The sequence below is a fragment of the Pieris rapae genome, chromosome 12 (genome assembly GCF_905147795.1).
Source record: "Pieris rapae chromosome 12, ilPieRapa1.1, whole genome shotgun sequence".
Classification (NCBI taxonomy): Eukaryota; Metazoa; Arthropoda; class Insecta; order Lepidoptera; family Pieridae; genus Pieris; species Pieris rapae.
The window spans coordinates 2510487-2528806 of record NC_059520.1 but is presented as its reverse complement, the minus strand read 5'-3'; the positions used below and the strand labels follow the sequence as shown (position 1 = coordinate 2528806).

The following is an 18320-nucleotide window of genomic DNA, read 5'->3' as shown; positions in this document are numbered from 1 at the left end:
ATTTTTTGATAAAGTGCTTCAGGAAAAAAAATACTAAATAGTTTATCACATATATTTTAAATAATATTACAAAGCCCAAACGCGGACATAGTCAACCTGCAAGGCGGCATTCTCACCGTTCCACGTTCTTAACCACGCGTTGCGCGCGTTCCAAAAATCTCTAGGTGCCTGCAATAGAAAATTTAGTGCACAAGAATTCTGCAATCTGTAAGTTAGCAACTTATTTTCACTCAGGATTAATATTTCTTATGTACCAATATATATATATTGGACTATATAGTCACGTTAGCCAATGTCTTAGTACTATTTTGGGCGAACCAGGAAAAAACTAAAAAAAAGCTGCATGCTGCATAAACATATTATGGCTACAGATGTCTTTTCGAATGTTGTGACTCCAACCATGACTACATTTATACTAACAATGGACCGTTTTAACAAAAGTATTCATTTGCCTCTTTTTACAGCGTTGACACAATTTGACGGAAAAATATGAAACTGTAAAAAGATTATGGATAGGGTTTTAGTGTGAGTTAAGTACTTACAGTTGGTGAACCGTTCCACCATGGTTTAGGATCTGGGTTTGATACACCGTCAGGGAAAAATCCGTTAGTTCCACCGACAGCCAAGTTCATAATGAGGTAAAACTGGAAGCAAAATGGTGGTTTATAATTATTATTAATGTTGACGATATCATATTGGTAAGGTAAGTAAGTAAAATAAGGTTTTGTGCTAATTAGCTTTTAGATACAATCTATTTCAAAGAATATTGTCTCCAATAAATTGATCTTGCATGTATAATGCAGTATTATTAGAGTATCATATACGTCTTATTAATAGCAATGAACTTATTTTTTATGAAGGTACCTTCTGATCAAATGGTGCCATTTTACTGCCAGACTGCCATGGATTCTCTAGGTTACGGAAGTTGGGATTGGAACCGAAACCTCCAAACTGCCAAAAACCACCATTAGCTGGTGGGGCGATGTATCCGTATTCCTGGTCATCAATCATGAATCGGAGGTAGTCTGAAATTTTCTACAGTTTTATTTGTCTTGATTTACGGTAGTACTTTCAGTAGCTCTTCCACTACGATAAGACAGATCCATAATATTTTTAATTATTATATAGATACGTATTAAGAGTACATACAATTTGCGGAATTGCGACTCAAATCACTTGAAGTAATATTATTAAATACATATACCTACCAATACATAAGAAGTCAAGACCTTTTAGGTACAGCATACTTCTTAAACTAATTCTGATTTCAATAATTTACACTATTTCAATTAGCTGGCCATTGATTTATTTATGAACTAATTCGGCTTAGGGAGCGTAAGCGCCAACTAATGCAAGCCCTCTGGCAGTATGATTACCTATCCATGGGCGGCGGTTTCACCTAACAACATAAGTATAACGTCTTCTGCCCGTTTATCCCCTGTAAAAGCTCGTGTGAGGCTTCTGTCTAAAAACACTAAAGTTGATGAATTTACTTCTACATCAGTAATTTATATATCATAACGTAAACGCGGAATTATGTGGAATACAGAATACTGGTTAGTATTAGAATTATATAGTCCGTCCTGGTCTTACCTGGCGTCCACTCCAGTTGGTATCTGTGGAAGTTTCTGTCGTAACCCTGTTGGTTTCGCCTAATCCAGTTGGCTCTTTCCCAGCCGTTAAGTGCCGGGAATGGTCCATAGTGTAAAGTAGATCCAGCTTCTTGAGTACCAATATGGAGGCCGTTTGACATCATATTTCTGTTGCCGCGAGACTCTACAATATCGATTTCTCCCGAGGCTGGCCAAGTACCGTATGAGTTAAAGGCTGGCATCATCCAAATAGCTGAAAGAGGGTTTATCATATAATCCTATACATTATTAAAAGTGCCCTGAAGCATTAAAGATCAAATTGTACCTCCTGTCGTCTATAAGATAAGTTTTGTCTTAAAAGTATGAAATATTGATATTTGTTGAATTTCCCACATTTCTATGTCAGCATGATGAAGGTTAATTAATTAAACCATTATAACTTTCGGCTAACCCAGGCTCCAAGCTATTGTTTCATATATTCGCAACAAAAAAATCACCATGACGTGTCCGATCATGTCCATATGTCCAGGATTCTCTAGGTAGGCTCTAGGATATATTGGACATATAAAAATAAATGTGGGTATACCTAGCAGGGATTGTAGTTGTAATAATCGGACGCTTAACCTACACTATTCTATTGTAATATGAATATGTAATTAGATGTACTTTGTACCTGGCCATAACCAATCACCAGCCGGCATTTTAGCCCTCACTTCAACACGCCCATAACGGAAGCTGAAGGAGTCGACTGTTCGCAGCCTGGCACTTTTAATGGGGTTAAGGATATTTTGTGGCGATCCTGTACGCTCACAACCGTACCATTGTGGGTTAGTACATCTGAAAAAGATGATAGAAAAAAAATTACGAAGTGGCTTTGTGCACTTCTCTAACATTATTCTAAACCATGTTAACGTGTTTCTTTATTCTAGTAAGAAGTATCAGGTTTCTATTTTTCTTTGTATAGTATTTTGGTAATGATTGTTCAGTTACAATAGTTGTTCAGGGACTCAAATATCTGCTAAAACATTGTTACTTGTTATAGAATAAAGAAATATTGAATTTTTTGTGTTTTAAAATAATCTATGATCTTCTTTTTAGGACACCAGCGCTTGATTTCTTAAAGGATTTTACTTCTTTAAAAAAGGTTATACCTATCAATATGTGGTTTTTAATGAAACTATCACTAAATAAAAATATTTTCTTTTAGAGTCAATTAACATAAATTAATTCTAACAATAATACTGTAACATAATATAACATGTGTTAAATTCAGAGTTTCAAATTGCATTCGTGTAGCTCATATCTAATCTGATCATTAAGACTGCGTAAAAATCAATTAAATTATTATAATTATTATAAATCTGGGCGATAAAATAGGTTTTTAATAAATTCAGGTCCGATATGGATCAGATTTCATAAATAATTGTTACGCTCAAGATAAAGATTGTTTGTTGACGACTGTTTTTGAAATACTTCATGTATTGTACAAAGAAATATTTATTGTCATTCATTAAAGTAAACTGAGCCTTGGTAACAAAAGAAAACATACTTGTTTAATGTTAGATACGGTTTTAAGTTGGAATTGGAAAACTTGGTAAGAAAAACACTTTTTTAACGGATTATAGATATGTATTATTATATTTAAACTTATAATTATTTGTACATAATTTTAAATTTAAACCGACGTTTCGCGTGCTTTACAGCGTGCGTGGTCACGGTGACTGAAGACAAAGGTGTTAAATGTCAAAAAGTATTACAGCTGCAGAAAAATGTTGTGTTATCTGTATTTATTTCCCCGGAGTTGGTATCGACTAAAAGATGTAGGGTTTTTGCAGAAATTGCTCACGGTGTCCTTCTTTCTGCAAAAACCCTACATCTTTTAGTCGATACCAACTCCGGGGAAATAAATACAGATAACACAACATTTTTCTGCAGCTGTAATACTTTTTGACATTTAACACCTTTGTCTTCAGTCACCGTGACCACGCACGCTGTAAAGCACGCGAAACGTCGGTTTAAATTTAAAATTATGTACAAATAATTATAAGTTTAAATATAATAATACATATCTATAATCCGTTAAAAAAGTGTTTTTCTTTAAATGTGTAAAAGTTATGTAAATAAAAGACAATACTATGTGAAACTTGGTAAGGGTCTACGCCACCATACCGCAAACTCATAACCTGGAGACTATATTTAAAAGGTGCAAGCACAGATTACACTAAACTTTTAGATTTAGGCAAAATAATCTTGGCTGGTAGACAGTAATTGCACCTGAAAATAAGAATATTAGAAAATTACCTATCAGCAGGTGCTCCTCCTTCGACGTTGAGCACACCGCTGGTGAGGAAACCCTCTCCATATTGGTCTGACAACAGCGTGGGCTTGATGTATAGAATACCATTTCGCACATATGAATTTGTTCGGTTGTTGTTGTAGTATTGGAATTCCCAGTTCTAAAAAAATAGTTTTTAGTTCGTGATTAAAACGGAACACTTAGTTGAAAGAATACAATTACTTTACTTTTGTTCATGTGTTGGTTGATTTCGCTTCAATAAAAGAACAGTGTTATCGATTTAATTAAGGAACATTAGTCCTCTAGTTTTATTTATAAACATAAATATATATAGAAACAATTTTATAAACACTTTTACAACAAAACAAATATTCTGGTCTAGCAGTCATAAACAGCTGTTTTTTCTTTTTTTAATAGAATATAATATGAAAAACGGTGTATAAGCGACGTGCATTTCATATTTTTTGTAAAAGCTTCTTTTATAATAGCACTGTCTTTTAAGTTGACTATTTTATAGATGACGATTCTTCATATGATTTATATAGGTACACTTAACGATAGTCTGTTGGAGGAAGGATGCTTCCTCCTCGTAAAGGGATTCTTACAAGACGTGTCTGACTAGCCGAGATCGTGTAAAGAATCGAGAAGTTGTATTTATCCAAAGTGATCAAAATAATTTCGGTAGTAGGGTTCAGGGTATGATAGATTGACTGTAGCCGTAGATTATAGATGTCGCTACAGTAAAAGTGTATTACTTATTTTCATCTATTCCGATTTCGATGAGTTTTGAATCTATGTAGTGAATTTTAAATAATTTGGACCTGTTGTACAAATTGCTTTGTAAACTATATGTTAACTTACACCACCGCCAGATAGCGTGTTCTCATGTTGCCATTTCTCTAAATCGAACTCAACGAAGTCATCCGCGAAGATCATGTCACCAGAACATACGGTTTGCGGGGCATGGCTGCCACTCACAGTTGTTATGCTTGGCCGACATGTTGATGCTGCTGTGGCCAATGCCACCACACCTAACAGTGTCCACATAATTCTTAAACAAAAAATAATTATATTCGAAAATCTGTAGTAATTTGATTAATTACTGAATGCATAAAATCGCTAGATTAAGGTGATACTAATTAGGAACATTACCATCATTTAAAATCAAAGTATGTATTATAACTTCAGGAATACATAAGCTTAACTCAATTTATAGCATAGGACTATATATATAAAAAAATCATACTAAAACTAAAGAATTAGACATCCAAATTTATTATAATTAGTCTATAAATGTATATATGAAGACCTATATTTTTAAAAATATCGGCAAATAAAAAAGTCACTGACATTTTAGTCTATATATACTATTTTATATATTATATATTGCAATATTAACTTACCGTAGAAATGTATGCGAACTGCGACAAATGTTACTAGATTTGGTTTATATATTGTATAGATAACGCACCTGCCATCAAAAGATAATCTTAATAATTCATATCTTACTTATATATTTAATATCTAGGTATCGCTCGTTGAGAAAGTTATCTCAAAAAATGAAGTCGCTGTTTAAAACCAAAAATAAAATAAAATTTTAAAAAATATACTATATATTCGAACTTATATTACTGCATTTGTTTCTTCAAGAATAGTTTTCTTATACGTAGATTTTTAGTCAAAAACTTTTCGATTTGCAAAATAGGCACTGCATCGAGATTAATTTTTTTTATAGAACAGGGGGCAAACGGGCTCACCTGATGTTAAGTGAAAACACCGCCCATGGACACTCTGAATGCCAGAGGGCTCGCGAGTGCGTTGCCGGCGATTTAAGAATTGTTACGCTCTTTTCTTGAAGGATCCTAAGTCGAATTGGTGAAAGACTTAACTCATGACTTTCATTAAACCATTGCAAAAACGTTTTAAACTATATTAAATCTGACAATTTATGTTGTAATTCATTGACAAATGGAGAAGGCATCAAATATTGCATCATTTATAGAAGTCGACTTACCATAGGTATACGCAAACGAATAAATATGATATGCAATGAACGACCGACACTGTAAATGATATTTTAATTTGTCTCCATATTGAAACTAATCCATATGCACGATTATTACATAACTGAATAGTATCATATGTAATGTATTCAAGCTATTGTATATTATATACATGCGATCGCATTGTGTTTTATTAGTCACAATGGTGGTTATACATTTTCAGATAACTATGAAGGCAGGAAGATGTATAAGAAAATACTAAAGAAATACTAATATAAATACACCTGCTTATAATTTTACATTGACAACTATTTTACAGACCGCAGGTATTAAGAGAGCCTTAGGATTATGGTTGAAAGTCTTCCTCAAATGGCTGTTGATATCAAATTTTCTGTAAGATTCCTGGATAGCTCGAAGGACCAAAATGTATGGTGCCTGGGTCTTTAAAATAATAGATGATATTAATTTTACTCTATATTAACTCGTATACAACAAAAGAATATAGGCGAAATAATGAAACGTTAATTGCTATGAAACAATTGACTGCGAAGTAACAGTTGAAGAGAGAGCCTGCGGCTGGTAATACTGAGAGTATTACCAAACGCAGGCGTAACTCCCATGATTTAGTTAATTGCTATGAAGCGAATGAATGCAAAGTAACAGTTGAAGAGAGAACCTGCGTCTGGTAATAAATACTCTGAGACGCGTACGTCCGACAATTTAGGAAATCACCACGCTTATAAAACTAAGAAAGCCTCAGTGAGCAAATTTTAAAATACATGTTTAAAACAGCACATCGATCACACCTGTGTGTGATATATTTCATTGTTCACCGAATTGTGGCTCTAACGGGCCATGCCGTTTGGGTTATGGAGACGACCGCCTCAAATGAGTCATGGGAATAAGTGGTTGTAGTTTAAAAACCGAAGAGAACTGTATTATCGACGTACACTACGATTTTCCCTCTCGGAAATTGTAATTCACACAAAGTGTATAGTAAGAAGAGCGTAGTCCTGAGAATACTGCCCTACACTCCATATTTAGCCGGTCGGTCGCTTATTCAATCAACATATTGTATCCTGACCCTTTGGCTGTTATTAAAAAGATAATCTTATATTTGTGATAATTATTAAATGCGACCGATAATAAATTATGCTTATTTTAGAAATTATCAAATTATCTTTTTGCTTGATATTATTGATTAAAGGAAAAAAGTCTTATTTAATTTAATTTAACTTGTATTTTACAGTACACAGCCTTCAGACAATTCAGATAATAAAACCTACTTTAAATTATGACATCGCTGTACCGTCACCGTCAATTCTGTCGAAATTTATGTAGCATGTAAGTTATTAAATTTTTTGGTCTATTTAGTTAATAAATTCTAAAAATGAAGGTAAAATTATGTAAGTGTTAAAGATTGGAAATCTGCTTATTGCGAAACCGTTGCAAGGTGATAATTGTAAGTTGAAGTGAAAATTAAAAATGGCTCCTAAGTTCTTTTTGATATTTTGTTGTAATTATTTATAGTATTATGTATAATGAAATTCGCCCCATAGTGCGTAGATGTAAAGATAAAACTTCGGTCATTGCACTTTATATAATGAGAATCCTCTCTCAATAAGAATAATACTGTATTACTGAAGCAACATTTCCAAGTAACGTTCGACCCGGCACACTAGCCAATGGTGTAAGAACATTATATGCAAAGCAACTTGATTTCGTACTCAATGGTCACATAATATTTCTCTTTAAATATATACATATTATAATATACCCGTTAGTCAGATCGTGCAACTTGTGAAGAGGCAACAGCAGTGTTAGCCTAGTTGCTGTCATCCCTAAGGTTGTAAGTTAGGTTAAACGGGGCTCCAATGGAGTTTCTATGCGATGAAGGAAAACATTGTGAGGAAACTGACATTTTTGTTTTTTGGGCCTTTTGCCGCATTAACACTTTAGCCGTAGTGAGCACTTACGACGCGTTTACACACTCGTCCTGTCCACTTCCCTGCCGACTTCCCTACGGCTACTTATTATTTACTTATCCACTAGAAAATACAAATGTTTACGAAACATACATAAATGTGAGGCCCAGACGTAAAAGGTTGCCACTGAATTTTTTTGGCAATTAAATTTTATATATGTTTGTATTACTTAAAAAAATAATATACATAAGAAATTAATACTTATATAATATATTAACTGACTCAATTAACCCCTTGGATTAGCTTGTACATTATTGTTTTTTTTTTCTTTAGATTTTACTTTATTTTAGTTGTAGGTAGTGTTTAATGTTAATAGGAGTTTTTTTGTTAATTATATTTATGCGCTTCTTGTACTTTACCCTCAGTAGGTGTTTCTTTTTTTACTGTTCCATATTAGGGTTGCTTGAGAGAAATCCCTTGTTAGTGATAAAGGCTGCACTTAATAACTTAATTAATTAATCTGCTTTTGTTATATTTTTTTTGTGTAAGTGTAAATAAATAAATAAAAAACTACAAATCGTTGCGATCACCAACAAGATCGTATATGGGCTCGTTGTATCATTTATTTTTTTGTTAACAGATGATAGCTTCGAAAATTTTATTACTAAAACAATGTTGGTCACTTGCAACGCCGTTCGCTCAAAATTCTAAGTTGATAAAATCGTATACGAATCTATACACGTGCAACCTTCAATCAATCCGCTGTTTGTGCAGCCAAGGACCAATAAAGTATAAGCAGTTGGAACAAAGAGGGAAAAATGGCCGGACACAACCGCAGGCCTCACGGAGGTTCGAATTGCTTAACAACTTGTCCATGTTTCGCCGAAAGGGGCCTTCTAAGAAAAATAAACGGATACCGAAACTTATACTCCTACAAAATCCGTTTACATGGCTCATGACTAAGATCGACTTTATTGTGTTGAGACGAGTTTGGGACTCGACGTTCCGGGAAAAGGATTTTAAATTTGGAACGACACAGGTTATACACAATTTTTGTCGTAAAGTTAAATATATTTTTAAGCTATGGTTTTTCAGTGCGCGGTTGATTGTTAAAGTGTAACAAAATTAAATATTAATATTAAGAAAAATATTAAAACCAAAATATTTTTGTGTATATTTCAGGCTATATCTCGTATAACACACCTTATAAGTGAAGGTCAACTCGGCGAACTGAATGGTCTTCTCACGAAGCCGGCTCGGTTGAGCTTGATACGAGAACTTGATCGTAACTGGGGCGAGAAACAGAGGGCGCTGCTGGCTTTAAAGCATAAAGATATTCAGATTTCATCGCCTCGGAAAGTCTATTTTATTCGGATAGCTGGTATTGTTTCATTCATATAATCGTTGCACTTTGTTTATCGCGTGATGTGTGAGAGACCGCAAATAGGCATTCCCCTAGGGACGGAGACATTTCAACGATGTTACCATAGAAAAAAAATCTTTATAATATCTCTGATATTACATAATCTGCTAATATAAAAAAAAACTATTAAGAGATGCATGTGTGAGTGACGGATGACAAATCGAAAACATATCTATGGAAGATCGGAGGTCCCATAATCTCTGTCGACCAAACTTTATTCAAAAACCATTGTTACAGATTTACGTTAAGATATTCAAATATGTTGTTGCAGATAAGAAATTTTGTGATGTCGACATGGCCTTTCTAGCCCTGAAATGGGCACCGATAAACAACATAGATGCGTTGATTTTTACTGAAATATTTGCCCGGTTTCACCGCGAATACACACCCAACTGTATACCTGAATGGACTATAGCATATTTTAAAGTTACACGTTTCGAAGTTTTACGCCGATAATCTTTTAAGCTTATTTTTACAATAAAAAACATTTGCTATATGAGAGTTTATTTATAAATAATTATGCCCATTAGGCCATAGTTCATAGGAATTTGCGCGTTACTCGAAAACATCAGAAAATCATAGGTCAGAGAATCGTGAGGCTAAGGGTAAATTGTCAGATTATTAAATCATCCTTTCTCGATGGTTTCCTATGTTTTTGCTTATCCTGTTTTGATTTACTTCAAAATATATTGGCTACATTTTACATGTTTGAAAAATTGTACACCGCCATTAAAATGGTAAAATTAACTTTTGTTGTTTAAGAACCTAATTATTAGTATCAGCAAATTTAGTACCCCAGGCTTCCCTACCTCTTATCTTAATTCAAAATAAGCAACGCAACATTATGGAATATAATATATAATATGGCATTGACATTCTTTTTATCACGAGCTGTTAGCTGTTGTAAGGTGTTTAATAAAAAAATCATAACACTTCACAATAGAGATTTAGATCCTATTTTACACTAATTATACTATATAGTTTATCTACTCTTTGTTAAGTCTGTTTAAAAGGCGCCTTTGGTTTCATAAATTTGTACATTTCAATAGCTTTGTTTTGTTTTGTTTTGCATATATACTTAACAATAAATTACAGATCCAAAAGCAAGAGATAAGGGTTTTCTAAGTAACTCTTGAGGTCATTTGAGAATCTAGCAATGGTAACACCATCAATAACTCTATGGTCGGAGGACCAACTGACTGTTAGGATATGTGCTGGCTTCACGTTTCCCTCTTCGTCATATCGCGGTAATTTCTGTAAAAGTAAAACAAGAATGTTACAATACCAATATTACTTGTATGGCAATCAATGCTTGTAATAATTTACCAAAACATTCATTCCTACTAAAGGGTTCAAAAATCGACTTAATGAATCGAATTACTTTTGGTAAAATGTTATAATTAATATTAATTTCATAACGTAATACATGTAATAAAAACGTAAAAAAAAATATATTTTAATAATGTGATATAGTGAAAATAATATAAGGATTGACTATAATTATATGATTCATAATGTAATTGTAACTTCTATTCCACTTTTAAGACAAATTTGCACGCCATTACGTATGGCAGAATGACTTCTATGTAATGACTAAGTTTAGATTGTACTACCATAACATTTGTTTATCATATTCTTGCAAATAAATTATTATTATTACTAATAAAAGAGCGCTATCTTGCTTGCACCAATGCTTTTTAAATATTGTTAAACTCGTTTAACTATTACTCAGAGAAAATAGTAATCTACCTAACGTTTCACTTTTGTATTTTGTACATTTATATCACTAGCGCTGACGTCACAATTTTGGTGTGTCATGAAATACCATCGTAAAGTGACACGACAAATACAAAATCAAAATTTATTTCTGTGTACCTGAATCTTTCCCAAAGCTCCAATGGATACTTGTGTTGGTAATATCACTGGTTTTGTGTAAGTTCCTCCGACCTGTTACAAATTTAATTAATAGTTAAGTTTACTTCATTAGTAAAAAATAAATTTACTTAGAAAAAATACAATGTAGAAGGAACGTTCCTGCTACATTGTATTTTTTCGATATTTCACATAAACTTTAGTTCCTTCACTTGATTTTCCCATGAGCTTGGACAAATCTTATAAAGTAGTGAATCAGTGATGGCCATGTGAGTAAGGCTCTATCCTTACACGAATTTTAGGTATTTGAGGAGGTGAAGCAGAGGAAACGGCACTTCTCAAACCTGGGCCGTGCTTCCAAAGCACTGCAGCAATGGTCATTTTTTTTTAAACAACACTCGTACGGTGCAAGAAAACATTGTGAAGAAACCAGCGTATTTTAGAGCCTAAAATTGACGGTATGGTTCAGGCACAGGAGGCTGATCACCTACTTGAAATTTAAGACACTAAGGGTCTGTTTCACAATGTCCGGATAAGTTTCAAATAAGCTATTTATTAGTTGTTGGATAAACAATATTGTTGCGTTTCACGGCTGTCAGATGGCGCTATTCGTCATGAAACGAAGTTTCTTATTCGGAACTTTTATCTTCCGAATTTATGTGTTGCCTAGTTTATTCATACATTGTGCAACAGACCCTAAATGATCTCGAAAAAGTCACCTGAATCATTAGGGTTGTAGTGCAGATTTTGACACGAATTTTGAGAACTTATTTTGAGTCATGCTTTATTTGATTTTGTAAAAGTATGAAACAAGTTTTGAACCGTGCTATTGAAACTGATTTTTAGAAATGAGTTTTTGCATCAACAGGAGATTCTTACTTTTTCATCAACGGTTTACTTACATTTCCGATATTTGAAATCGTAAAAGTTCCACCTGACAGATCACTTAGACCGAGCTGGCCTTTCGCGCCTTTTTCTTGTATGAGATTTAACTCCTTGGCTAACTCTAGTACAGTTTTGTTTTGGACGTTCTGGAAAAATGCAATTAAATTAACACAGTGATCATCGACATAGACAAGTATATAAGGAAGGTTGCTTGCTTATATAAAACTTATTCTATTTAAGTGTAAATTAATGGAAAATGGGTCACATAATATGTCTGTCAAGTAGTAGTTTCTATCGTAAAGCGATAATTGCTTTAGGAATACCTTTTACAGACTGTAATCAAATAACAATCCGTCGGGATACACGAGATATAATGATGTGACATAAAAAGTAAAAAGGCAGTCAAGTTTAATATCAGTTAGTAGTTTTTATCTACGTGAAACGTGATCTATGTATACGAAGTTATATAGATCAACAGTCGAATTGTTTTAGCAATTTTGTGTATATTGGAAGCGAATATACCTTAGCACTTATTCATAAAAACAAATGCAATCTTATTACACCGTTTTAACTGAAGTGATAATCTGTCCCTTTTCAAAACATCATAAACACCATTCGACAGAAAAAGATGATAGAGTACTTCGGTTCAAGGAGTGTAATTATGTTGATTTACTTTTTATAAGTTTATTTATATGTTTTCTATAGATTTAATTTTAGTTATAGTTGCATGTTTTGAGTTTAAATTTGTTGATTATTTATGCACTTCTTGTACCCTCTGTAGGTGTTTCTTTTTTTTTATTGTTCCATATTAGGGTTGCCTGGAAGAAATCGCTTGTAAGCGATAAGGCCGCCCGTTGCCTAATAACTTATGTAACCTACTTACTTACTTACTTTTTGTTTTTATATGTATAATTATGTATGTATGGTAACGTAGTATTAATAAATAAAATAAATAACTATGATATTTGGGCCCGTGAGTTATTCTTGTTAATTTGGCCTAATACTATTACGTGTTGATTGTGTGTAGTTACCTTTATGACAGGAACCACTAATCCATTCGGCGTATCCATAGCAACGCCTATATTGTGGCTTGCCTTGTAAATAATATTTTCACACGAACTGTCCAAACTGCTATTTAAAATAGGGTGTTTAAGTAGACTTAAAGATGCGGCTTTGAGAATTATAGGCATGTATGTCAATTTCACTCCACGCTTGATGGTTATTTGTTTAAGTGTCTCTCTCATTTCTACTAATTTTGTAACATTGTATTCGTCACTAAAACCAAAGTGAGGTATTTTCTGAAATAGTAAGAAAATAGGTAATAACGGTCGCTTTAGGCCCAAAAAGTCAATGACGTTTGCCAGGTACAGGAGGCTGATTTCCTTTTACATTGACAAGTGATCGATTCAGATTGCAGATGGATGAATAAAATTTTATAATAAAACAAATCCAAGGCCCAAAATTGCGCCAGAAAGAGCCACTGTACGGTAGTCATCATCACAGCCATTGTAACCTTAGATTGTAAGTATCACTACATATAATATATTATTTAATATTACTACAGCTACATTATTAAACTCAACACTTATCTCTTGGTAAGTTTTTTATATCTTTAAATTTCTTTGCCTACTCATGTCTGTACTTTGCAAGGGAAAAGTATGGAACGATTTAAATGTCAATAGAATTTACAAAATCCTTATTTTTAAGTGCCTAGTTGGTGGTTTTATTGAATTAAGCTACTGCATATAATAAAATACGAACCATAGCCTCCGTCATTGATTTAACCATAGCTTTAGTGAATCCAGTTACAGGGACCACTTTGTCTTCGAGTATTATTTCTGGTTTTGATTTAACTTCAACTACAGGTTCATTGGGAAGGTCTGGCACTTCATTCGATTTATCAGAACTAATATTTAAGTATGCTAGTATATCTTCTTTGAGTAGCCGTCCATTTCGACCTGTAGCTGGGACTGAATTCAGATTTACCTGGAAAAGTTTTAGTAATGAATTGCCATAAATCCATATCTGATAGAAGAAATCTTTCGCTAAACTTTTTTAAACCCAAAAACTAAAAGTCTCGTCGTCGGACGTCAAGGCACTATACGGAATACCATTCGTATCACCTCGACTCATCCGTCGTTCCACAATTGAGCGTTTCTTAAGGGCGGCACTTTTCTCACTACCACTATTCTTCACTTCTATTTGAAATCACCTGCCTACGAATGTTAAAAGACTGGCAACGCACTTGCAAGCCTTCTGGTAATGTGGCCATGGGCTTGGCATCAGGTGAGACTCTGGGCCGGATGCCTCCGTTGACTGTTTTCGTTTAAATAAATTTTTAACGTTTAAAGTGGCCGGGAAATATTTAGAAAAGGTTACTAACCTGAAACTGAGACGCAATTCTTCTAACAGCTGGTGTTGTAAGAACTTTGCCTTTTATATTAGAATTTTCTACTAACGAAGACGCTGAGACATCAGACTTAATACTTTGTTCTTCTTTTGTTGGTGTTGATGTGACTGAAAAAAAGTGTATGATTTTTCATTTTACAAAGACGAAGCAGTTTTATTATATCACATCTCAAAAAGACAATGTCTGAAACTATTCCAAGATTTTTTTAGAACATGAAGCAAACGGGCCTCACTTAATGTTAAATAATACCGCCGCCCATGAACACACTTGCAAGAATTGGTACGCTCTTTTCTTGATGGACCTTAGTCGAATTGGTTCAGAAATACTACAGCGGGCAGCTGGCTTTACATAGTGCGGCAAGAATTCCCTGTGGAACATCGGACATCGAGGTGTTACGGATGGTATTTCGCATTTTGCCTTGACGTCCGATGATGAGACTCAGCTCAGCTGTACACTCTCCATGGTAAATGCGTTAAAAGATTTGTATTTAATTTTGATTACCTTCTTCCGTTCCTTCGACTTCTATGTCAACTAGAGGCTGGCCTACTAATGCAGTTTGATCCACTTCATGGTAGAGACGAGTGACAACACCGTCATATCGACTAGTTATCGTCACTGATGCTTTATCACTTTGAACTTCGCAAATGTTGTCAAATTGCTGCACTTTATCACCGACTTTAACAAACCTGAAAATTTCAAAACATTAGGAGTTTATGAATTGTACAGGCAGGTTTCTATTTACTGCAATTCTTTGTATAATTTTAGCTATATAACTTACGTTTTTTGTAAATTTTAAACAAACCTATACGTTTATTAGGTATATTTATTACCTACTTAAAAGTCACAGTGTCAATCCCATGTCTAAGACCTAAAAATCGTCTGCGCGTGTCGACTGTGTCAGGCACCAATCACTTACATATATACAATATACGTACAGATAAATTATTAGGCCATTTATGACACGTATATTTAAAGAGATGTGAAATTTATTCTTTGACAAATGGGGCATTGGTTTAATTTAGGTAAAATAATATGTAGTCAATGAAAAAAAAAACACTTTTAAGTAATTTATGTAGAAAAAGTGAGTTGGTTTAATGACGAATCATAAAATATAGGTACCCAGAAGAAAAAAACTTTTTTAAATAAAGCTAGTGAGGATTTCAAAATAAGGATGGTACACTCGGCACGTTTTTTTAAACTTTACTGCTTAGTTTAATTTTCGCGCGGTTTCTGTAAACGGGACAATTTTGCGTCCCTTCGCTCATTCTGGGGACATTGGGACTCGTAATTGGAAAAAGGGACAGTCCCTTTCAAAACGGGACGTCTGGTCAGATGGACGTTAGGTAGATTTATACCTGTAAATTGGCCATTATTATCTAAATAAAAGCAAAAATTAGATCTGTTTCTAGTTCTTACCATTCCTTTATAACAACCTCACGGATTCCTTCACCAATATCAGATAATTTGAATGCAACTGATTTCAATGCTACATTTGTGTAATGAATCTGTCTTTTTAAATCTTCAATGTTATGTAAATTATTTTTCCTCTTATCTAGAATGACACTGCCGTTTGTGCGTGTACATTGTCGTAAAAATCTCTGTAATTTAAATAAATTACATGCTTATTTTCTTTCATACAATATTTTTAAAGACGTCTATTGGTTCAGGGTGACACAAATTTTTCTATATATTCCGCATAGCTGAGCTCTGCGATTCATTTTGACGAATCCAGTTATAAATCGCATCGCTTAAAGTAGTTCCTGAGATTAGGGCGATGGTCAGCAATACCATAAAATATATATTCATTTATAAATACCTAAATGAAATGTGCCATGCCATTATATTAACAGTAAGGAAAGCTGCGATAAATTCATTATAACATATAGAACAAAACTGGAGTAAAAATATTCTAAAAGTCAGTGTTATCAAAAACAAAAGAACACAAACAATCGCTATCTTTAAAGTCGTAATCAATAAACAAAAACTTATCTATTAAATAACTTCATTTTGATAATGACCTAATCTTAAAGAATGGTCATACAGTTACAAAAACGTTTAATGATCATATTTATTAAACACAGTCTTCATTATCATCATGAGATTACGTATACGCTGCAAAGGTTTATTTATTAATTTCATAGGCAAATGAGCAGTATTAGCTTCGTGATATGCCAGATTCAACTAAGTCCATGCTTTCGGAGCCAGGAACAAATGTATGTGCGCTATTAATACATGCTCATACGAAGGAAAAACAAGGGACGAAGCCGATAAAAAGACTTGGCGATTGTGATTCATAACCCAATAAATGTTTGACATACGGAAGGTTCACGCAAGTCTCGTCTCTAAAAATATTTTTGTTAATCCCAAAAGTCGAAAACGTTTGTCAGGAATTGTTTCCTTATAAAAATTCGAAGAACTTTAGAATGAACACGCAGAAATTCTTTGACTTAATTTTTTTACGCTCTCCATTCCTATGAATGCTAAACTGTACCATCTTTTTGATGTTGTTAACTTGTCACGCCATACTGCCGTTATACTTTTTGGCCATACTCTGAACACATCTGATAAGCAATTCAAATGCAGCAGCTGCCTCGTTACTCAATATGACTTTAAGAAAGTAAGGATTATGTTTGGAAGTATGGGAGACGAGAACATACTTCTGAAGTTGTAACAAAAAATCGTTTAATTTGTCCTGTGTATAAGCAACAAGAGAAGAAATGGCCGAATGGAACGGAAGATAACTTCAGCGTGCGATCCAAATTCAAAATAACTTTATTCATATAGGACCTGGAGTCGAGGTTCGACCTACGGCTATGCCATAAAACTGCCGGCAACGCACTCGCGAGCCCTCTGGCATTGAGAATGTCCATGGGCGGCGGTATCACTTAACATCAGGTGAGCCTCCTGCCCGTTTGCCCCCAGTTCTATAAAAAAAACCTTTTTCATTCAGTTACATTCGCAGTTATATGATGGCACTTAATTTGTAATCTAATTCGTAACGCTTCTTAATTAAATACCGCATTGGATTTGATTAACGCAAGATTCTATTACACAAAACGTTTCATACCATCGAATAAGGTCTAAGGTCTCTGGACTTCAGAACATTGCTTAAATTATAAACAATTATTATCATGAAACGTATTTTAACTAATGCAAATATTAACCATTACATTAAATAGATTTTTTTGTTTATATTACATATTTGATAACACTGATAACTAAGAAGTTGTAATTAGCAACAGAAGATAAAACAATTGAAAAAAATGTGCCCGTATAAGAACTTTTTCAAATATTACATCATTTATTTCGTTTAAATACAATTAAAGCATGTAGAGTTATGCACTATATTTGTAAGTTCAACATAAGCAATGTTTATAATGACTAAAATACTTACGTTAGTTAAACACACTTTATGACATCGACTTAAGTTTTTCACATTAATACATTTATTTATTAATAATGCCATATTTCTAATGGCATTACACGCGTCAGTATGACGCCACGCGATGTTTTCGAATAAACTCGCGCGCTTATCGTTTCATTATCAGTCGTCAAAAGTTGATTAAATTTAACACAAAGAGGGTCAAGGAATTAATTACCATTTCTATTTGAAATAATATACTCAATAAGCAATTCTTTTTATTAAATACATAATAAACATGTTAATAAAGTGAATAAATACAATAATATATAATTTTTAACGGTAATGTTATGCTCGAGACGCAGGGGCAACCCATAAATAATCAAATAACATTAATTGCAAGACGCAAGTACATACCGGACTTACTTTTGTTTCATTTTACACTTTAAATGTGCTTTTGGTATAAAACTCTGATTTTATTAAATATAAAATCTATAATATTAAATTAAAAACAATTTCGTAATATTAATCTTAACAAAAAAATAATTTTCGC

The 18320-nt window shown here is 33.5% G+C and overlaps 3 protein-coding genes across 3 annotated transcripts; 1 reads left to right on the top strand and 2 right to left on the bottom strand.

Moving 5' to 3' along the window:
* Positions 1 to 38: 38 nt before the first annotated feature.
* On the bottom strand, positions 39 to 5332 carry LOC110994664 (beta-1,3-glucan-binding protein). Its single transcript, XM_022261457.2, has 8 exons — positions 5292 to 5332; positions 4750 to 4939; positions 3894 to 4048; positions 2266 to 2429; positions 1594 to 1845; positions 865 to 1025; positions 543 to 644; positions 39 to 168 (listed from the first exon to the last, which is right to left on the bottom strand). Exons 2-8 carry the CDS (start codon positions 4933 to 4935, stop codon positions 67 to 69), a joined length of 1122 nt encoding a protein of 373 aa, XP_022117149.2. The 5' UTR covers positions 4936 to 4939; positions 5292 to 5332; the 3' UTR covers positions 39 to 66.
* A 1918-nt stretch (positions 5333 to 7250) lies between these two features.
* LOC110994681 lies at positions 7251 to 9695 on the top strand. The gene is made up of 4 exons (XM_022261477.2): positions 7251 to 7353; positions 8457 to 8855; positions 8999 to 9197; positions 9511 to 9695. The coding sequence occupies exons 2-4, from the start codon at positions 8457 to 8459 to the stop codon at positions 9693 to 9695; spliced, it is 783 nt and encodes a 260-aa protein (XP_022117169.2). The 5' UTR covers positions 7251 to 7353.
* Positions 9696 to 9891: 196 nt separating this feature from the next.
* On the bottom strand, positions 9892 to 17939 carry LOC110994679 (lipoamide acyltransferase component of branched-chain alpha-keto acid dehydrogenase complex, mitochondrial). The gene is made up of 9 exons (XM_022261475.2): positions 17801 to 17939; positions 15823 to 16004; positions 14908 to 15092; positions 14380 to 14513; positions 13758 to 13982; positions 13028 to 13294; positions 12014 to 12142; positions 11115 to 11186; positions 9892 to 10493 (listed from the first exon to the last, which is right to left on the bottom strand). Exons 1-9 carry the CDS (start codon positions 17870 to 17872, stop codon positions 10329 to 10331), a joined length of 1431 nt encoding a protein of 476 aa, XP_022117167.2. The 5' UTR covers positions 17873 to 17939; the 3' UTR covers positions 9892 to 10328.
* Between the last annotated feature and the right edge of the window lie 381 nt (positions 17940 to 18320).

Bases quoted from the DNA above. Each gene is read 5' to 3' on its own strand.
- LOC110994681 (XM_022261477.2), top strand. From the start codon at position 8,457: ATGATAGCTTCGAAAATTTTATTACTAAAACAATGTTGGTCACTTGCA. The intron at 8,856-8,998 runs GTTATACACAAT...TGTATATTTCAG, and splicing joins TTAAATTTGGAACGACACAG to GCTATATCTCGTATAACACA. The intron at 9,198-9,510 runs GTATTGTTTCAT...ATGTTGTTGCAG, and splicing joins CTATTTTATTCGGATAGCTG to ATAAGAAATTTTGTGATGTC.
- LOC110994679 (XM_022261475.2), bottom strand. From the start codon at position 17,872: ATGGCATTATTAATAAATAAATGTATTAATGTGAAAAACTTAAGTCGA. The intron at 15,093-15,822 runs GTAAGAACTAGA...TGAAATTTTCAG, and splicing joins GAGGTTGTTATAAAGGAATG to GTTTGTTAAAGTCGGTGATA. The intron at 13,983-14,379 runs GTTAGTAACCTT...AAACTTTTCCAG, and splicing joins GAATTGCGTCTCAGTTTCAG to GTAAATCTGAATTCAGTCCC.
- LOC110994664 (XM_022261457.2), bottom strand. From the start codon at position 4,935: ATGTGGACACTGTTAGGTGTGGTGGCATTGGCCACAGCAGCATCAACA. The intron at 4,049-4,749 runs GTAAGTTAACAT...CTATTTTTTTAG, and splicing joins ACACGCTATCTGGCGGTGGT to AACTGGGAATTCCAATACTA. The intron at 169-542 runs GTAAGTACTTAA...TTTCTATTGCAG, and splicing joins GGTGGAACGGTTCACCAACT to GCACCTAGAGATTTTTGGAA.